General features: G+C 41.5%; 1 protein-coding gene across 1 annotated transcript in view; it reads left to right on the top strand.

The window, feature by feature from the left end:
- LOC136692782 (endonuclease V-like) overlaps positions 1 to 1,960 on the top strand; it is a 14,763-nt gene extending 12,803 nt beyond the window's left edge. The window contains exon 8 of the mRNA XM_066666457.1: positions 1,748 to 1,960. Coding sequence (XP_066522554.1) covers positions 1,748 to 1,807 — 60 coding nt within the window. The 3' untranslated portion in view covers positions 1,808 to 1,960. The remainder of the gene's footprint in view (positions 1 to 1,747) is intronic.
- Positions 1,961 to 7,663: the final 5,703 nt, after the last annotated feature.

Here is a 7,663-nt window from a genome sequence, read left to right on the forward strand (position 1 = left end):
TCCCACACCATCCTCCTGATGTCTCTGTAGATCAGGCGGAGGAGGAGAAGCAGGCCAAGGCTAAGCACAGTCTCTCTCACACACACACACACACACACACACAAAGAGAAAAAGAGATGAACTTCAGTCAAAAGTGAGCCTCATTTTTCATTACCAGCAGTCAGCATCCTCTCTAGTCTTTGAACTAGGCGAGAGAACATTGCTGTGAGGGTTTAATGGCAGTCACAGAAACATTAGTGTATACTGGGTCACACACACTGCTCCAGCTCCTCCCACAGGAACAGGGCGGGGCTCCATCTCTTCAGAGAACATAGTTCCGCTGCTCAGCGCTCCAGTGCTGGGGCATGATGAGCCTAAGCTCCTGTGCAGCTGCTCCAGAGCGTCACAGTCCTGTCCCATTCTTTTCTGAACAGTCTGTCACACACTGAGAGAGGGGTGTCCACACACTTCTGGACACCCACATGTCCTGACGTTGTGTAAAAGCGCTCTCAGAGGAGAAGCGTGTGGCAGGTGGTGTGTGTGTGTCTATTACTCACACTTTGGCTGCGTGAGGGCTTCCTGCGGACGCCAGGAGAAAATCTTGCATGCAGGCGCGCACACACACACACACACACACATACAGGCTTTTGTTCACTAAAAAAACACAAACACACACTAAAAAAGGTGGTAATTTATGCCGTTTATGCAACGCGCACATTTGTTTTCATGTCTTGTGGGGACAGTACATAGACTTTCATTCATTTTGTGGGGGTCCTAACTTTATAAATTACTATTACAAGGATTAAATAAAACCCTAAACCTAACACTGACACGAACTAAACCTAGACCTAACCCTAAACTTAACACAGACCTTATTCTGAATTTAACACAATCTTTAAAATGTAATGGTGTATGAGTTGGGGCCAGTTCCCCACAAGGAAGATAAGTCAGTGTGATTGTGTTAATAGGTATTGGTTCCCACCCCACACACACACACACACACACACACACACACACGTGTCTGTGTGATAAAGCTGAGTCACAATCATCCTCCTTTCTCTCTTTCTAACCACGCTGAGTCACTAACACCTTGCCGGACAAAAGCTGGACCAAAGCCGAGCACTGAGCCTTTGGTGGGTTTTAGAGGCATTTCTCCAAGCTTTCTCACATACACACACACACACACACACACACACACGTTGGTGTTTGGTCTGTAGGGGGTGTTATGCAACATCAACAAACTGGCTCAGGATAAAAACGTGAATTTCACTCGTCAAACTCCAGCATTACATCAGCTTTAATATTTACACTTTACTCACAAGCAGCCTTTAATCTGCAGCACAGCTGCTTCTTATCGGTGTGTTGTGATGTCATAAGGGTACTGATGTAACAGTTGGATTGTTTGTTATGACATCATAATGACACTAATGGAACCCAGAGTTCTGATTGGTTTGTTATGATTTCTTAATGGCATTGATGTACCAGAGAATTCTCACTGGTTTGTTGTGATGTCATAATGGCCCTAATGTGTCAGGAGTTCTGGATGAGGCCAGTGAGAGGAAGTGAAACACATCACCCTCTGTGTAAACCACATCTGTCAAGTCAAAACTAAGTCAAGCTCTGACAAATCAGAAAATAACTGGAGAATTCTCTGGCTATGGGGGCGTGTCCTAAACCTGCTGATGGGAGTCGACCGTGTGCTCACAGTAGTGACGTGTTACTGAAACATTCACACTGATTCTGTTTCCTCTGTGTGTGTGTTTTCCAGGCGGACATGCGCTCCAGAGAATACCTGCGCACACACTTCCCTCCCAACAGTTCCGAATAGAAACACACACACACACACACACAAGTGAGTGTGATACTAAGCTGTAAATATTTGCTTTCCAAAGAAGAACATGAATCTCCGTGTTTGTGGATGTTTAGTTTACTACATTGTACAGCAGCTGTCCTTCACACTGTGTGAATATTTCATGACGAATCGACCAATGGAGATGCTCCAAAATGACTCTGAATAAAATATTTTTATATTGATTTTCACTGAAAGTTAAGAAGTTTTTTTTTCTTCACCTGTATAGTTACTACTTTGGAGATACGTGGTTTTATTTGGACGGTGATGATATGTGAAGCTCTGCTGGAGTAGGATTAATTTCACTATGTAAAATGTGTGTGTAGGATTAGTAAACACTGTACACACCACAGATTCATACCGGATAATACCAATCCACTGTTATTACTATTATTACTGAAACACACACTGCAGATTCACACTGGATAATACCTCTCCACTGTTATTACTGAAACACACACTGCAGATTCATAGCAGATATAACCACTCCACTGTTATTACTGAAACACACTGCAGATTCACACTGGATAATACCACTCCACTGTTATTACTGAAACACACTGCAGATTCATACCGGATAATACCACTCCACTGTTATTACTGAAACACACACTGCAGATTCACACTGGATAATACCGCTCCACTGTTATTACTGAAACACACTGCAGATTCACACTGGATAATACCTCTCCACTGTTATTACTATTATTACAGAAACACACACTGCAGATTCACACTGGATAATACCTCTCCACTGTTATTACTGAAACACACACTGCAGATTCATACCAGATATAACCACTCCACTGTTATTACTGAAACACACACTGCAGATTCATACCGGATAATACCACTCCACTGTTATTACTGAAACACACTGCAGATTCACACTGGATAATACCACTCCACTGTTATTACTATTATTACAGAAACACACACAGCAGATTCACACTGGATAATACCTCTCCACTGTTATTACTGAAACACACACTGCAGATTCATACCGGATAATACCACTCCACTGTTATTACTGAAACACACACTGCAGATTCATAGCAGATATAACCACTCCACTGTTATTACTGAAACACACTGCAGATTCACACTCGATAATACCACTCCACTGTTATTACTATTATTACTGAAACACACACTGCAGATTCACACTGGATAATACCACTCCACTGTTATTACTATTATTACTGAAACACACACTCCAGATTCACACTGGATAATACCTCTCCACTGTTATTACTGAAACACACACTGCAGATTCATACCGGATAATACCAATCCACTGTTATTACTGAAACACACACTGCAGATTCACACTGTATAATACCACTCCTCTGTTATTACTGAAACACACACTGCAGATTCACACTGTATAATACCACTCCTCTGTTATTACTGAAACACACACTGCAGATTCACACTGGATAATACCTCTCCACTGTTATTACTGAAACACACACTGCAGATTCATACCAGATATAACCACTCCACTGTTATTACTGAAACACACACTGCAGATTCATACCGGATAATACCACTCCACTGTTATTACTGAAACACACTGCAGATTCACACTGGATAATACCACTCCACTGTTATTACTATTATTACAGAAACACACACAGCAGATTCACACTGGATAATACCTCTCCACTGTTATTACTGAAACACACACTGCAGATTCATACCGGATAATACCACTCCACTGTTATTACTGAAACACACACTGCAGATTCATAGCAGATATAACCACTCCACTGTTATTACTGAAACACACTGCAGATTCACACTCGATAATACCACTCCACTGTTATTACTATTATTACTGAAACACACACTGCAGATTCACACTGGATAATACCACTCCACTGTTATTACTATTATTACTGAAACACACACTCCAGATTCACACTGGATAATACCTCTCCACTGTTATTACTGAAACACACACTGCAGATTCATACCGGATAATACCACTCCACTGTTATTACTGAAACACACTGCAGATTCACACTGGATAATACCACTCCACTGTTATTACTAATATTACAGAAACACACACTGCAGATTCACACTGGATAATACCTCTCCACTGTTATTACTGAAACACACACTGCAGATTCATAGCAGATATAACCACTCCACTGTTATTACTGAAACACACTGCAGATTCATACCGGATAATAACACTCCACTGTTATTCCTGAAACATACACTGCAGATTCATACCGGATAATACCACTCCACTGTTATTACTATTATTACTGAAACACACTGCAGATTCACACTGGATAATACCTCTCCACTGTTATTACTGAAACACACACTGCAGATTCACACTGGATAATACCGCTCCACTGTTATTACTGAAACACACTGCAGATTCACACTGGATAATACCTCTCCACTGTTATTACTATTATTACTGAAACACACACTGCAGATTCACACTGGATAATACCGCTCCACTGTTATTACTGAAACACACTGCAGATTCACACTGGATAATACCACTCCACTGTTATTACTAATATTACAGAAACACACACTGCAGATTCACACTGGATAATACCTCTCCACTGTTATTACTGAAACACACACTGCAGATTCATACCAGATATAACCACTCCACTGTTATTACTGAAACACACTGCAGATTCATTCCGGATAATAACACTCCACTGTTATTACTGAAACACACATTGCAGATTCATACCGGATAATACCACTCCACTGTTATTACTGAAACACACTGCAGATTCACACTGGATAATACCACTCCACTGTTATTACTATTATTACAGAAACACACACAGCAGATTCACACTGGATAATACCTCTCCACTGTTATTACTGAAACACACACTGCAGATTCATAGCAGATATAACCACTCCACTGTTATTACTGAAACACACTGCAGATTCACACTCGATAATACCACTCCACTGTTATTACTATTATTACTGAAACACACACTGCAGATTCACACTGGATAATACCACTCCACTGTTATTACTATTATTACTGAAACACACACTCCAGATTCACACTGGATAATACCTCTCCACTGTTATTACTGAAACACACACTGCAGATTCATACCGGATAATACCAATCCACTGTTATTACTGAAACACACACTGCAGATTCACACTGTATAATACCACTCCTCTGTTATTACTGAAACACACACTGCAGATTCACACTGGATAATACCTCTCCAACTGTTATTACTGAAACACACACTGCAGATTCATACCGGATAATACCACTCCACTGTTATTACTGAAACACACTGCAGATTCACACTGGATAATACCACTCCACTGTTATTACTAATATTACAGAAACACACACTGCAGATTCACACTGGATAATACCTCTCCACTGTTATTACTGAAACACACACTGCAGATTCATAGCAGATATAACCACTCCACTGTTATTACTGAAACACACTGCAGATTCATACCGGATAATAACACTCCACTGTTATTCCTGAAACATACACTGCAGATTCATACCGGATAATACCACTCCACTGTTATTACTATTATTACTGAAACACACTGCAGATTCACACTGGATAATACCACTCCACTGTTATTACTGAAACACACTGCAGATTCACACTGGATAATACCTCTCCACTGTTATTACTGAAACACACACTGCAGATTCATAGCAGATATAACCACTCCACTGTTATTACTGAAACACACTGCAGATTCACACTGGATAATACCACTCCACTGTTATTACTATTATTACTGAAACACACACTCCAGATTCACACTGGATAATACCTCTCCACTGTTATTACTGAAACACACACTGCAGATTCATACCGGATAATACCAATCCACTGTTATTACTGAAACACACACTGCAGATTCACACTGGATAATACCAATCCACTGTTATTACTGAAACATACACTGCAGATTCATGCCGGATAATACCACTCCACTGTTATTACTGAAACACAGACTACAGATTCATACCGGATAATAACACTCCACTGTTATTACTGAAACACACACTGCAGATTCATACCGGATAATACCACTCCACTGTTATTACTGAAACACACACTGCAGATTCACACTGGATAATACCACTCCACTGTTATTACTGAAACACACACTGCAGATTCACACCGGATAATACCACTCCACTGTTATTACTGAAACACACTGCAGATTCATACCGGATAATACCACTCCACTGTTATTACTGAAACACACTGCAGATTCATACCGGATAATAACACTCTACTGTTGTAACTGAAACACAGACTGCAGATTCACACCAGATTAATTTATTCCCCAGGTTTTTTTTATATTATTGCTGCAGATACCTCAGATCTGTCCAAACTTGTTCCTGCTCCACACACTGAGGATTCATACAGGATCACAATCAGTGAACATTAATTGCTGTTAAGTTGTTAAAACTACTCTGTAGATTCATACCGAATTAAAATGAAGGTATAATTTTAATTAAATTGTGTGAATTAAAGCTAAAGCAGCTCCAGCAGAGCTTCAACACAGCTTCACCCTAAAACTTCTGCAGCCGTTTGATCTTCATCTGGAAGAGCGGGACGTGTGAAGACGGGAGACATTTCGGAATTCTGTTTGATAATCTGTTGTTGCCCTCAGCATCACTTCAGAGCAGTGTGTGTGTGTGTGTGTGTGTGTGTGTGTGTGTTTAAAAACGGCCTGATTACTCACTCCTAATCGACTGTGGAATAATTAATGATGTGACGCAGACTTAGTCTTCTCTTAGGTTTAGACATAGGCTTGGATCTCCCATTTATTAAAGGAGCGTTTGAGGTCTTTGGTGGGAGAGGATGGGCGTGCAAGGTACGGAGAGAGCAAGAGAGAGAGAGAGAGTAAACCCTGAGTGGATTCCACCTCTTTAAGCTGCAGACTGTGTTTATAATATCTGTAGAAATGCATGAAATGAAGCCCAAGCGCACCATGCCCAGTGCCAAGTGTGGGCCAGAGGGGTATAAACCCCCCCATCTCTTCAGAGAACACAGTTCCCAGCACCACTCTGACCACTCTATCACACACAGGCAGTGCTCCAGGACCCCTCCCCTCGGCTCAATGCTGAGAGCAGTCCGGAGGTGTGTGGGGGGCTTTTAATTAACGCCACACACCGCGCTGCCCTTTTCTAGACACGCAAATGTCACCGAGGCACAGTGGGCGGGGTTTAGTCACCACAAGATCAATGCTGATTGGCTTTGCAGGGGATCTGAGCTCTGTAGAGCACTGAGTCACTCTATAGCCTTTACACTACAGCCTTTACTCTCCAGTCTACAACCTTACTCTACAGTCTACAGCCTTTACACTACAGGCTTTACTCTCCAGTCTACAGCCTTTACACTACAGCCTTTACTCTCCAGTCTACAGCCTTACTCTACAGTCTACAGACTTTACACTACAGGCTTTACTCTCCAGTCTACAGCCTTTACACTACAGCCTTTACTCTCCAGTCTACAGCCTTACTCTCCAGTCTACAGCCTTTACACTACAGCCTTTACTCTCCAGTCAACAACCTTACTCTACAGTCTACAGCCTTTACACTACAGGCTTTACTCTCCAGTCTACAGTCTATACAGTCTACAGCCTTTACTCTCCAGTCTACAGCCTTACTCTACAGTCTACAGACTTTACACTACAGGCTTTACTCTCCAGTCTACAGCCTTTACAGTCTACAGCCTTTACTCTCCAGTCTACAGACTTTACACTACAGTCTTTACTCTCCAGTCAACATTCTTTACCCTACAGTCTTTACTCTCCAGTCTACAGCCTTTA

This window comes from Hoplias malabaricus, chromosome 3 (assembly GCF_029633855.1).
Source record: "Hoplias malabaricus isolate fHopMal1 chromosome 3, fHopMal1.hap1, whole genome shotgun sequence".
In the NCBI taxonomy this organism is placed as follows: domain Eukaryota; kingdom Metazoa; phylum Chordata; class Actinopteri; order Characiformes; family Erythrinidae; genus Hoplias; species Hoplias malabaricus.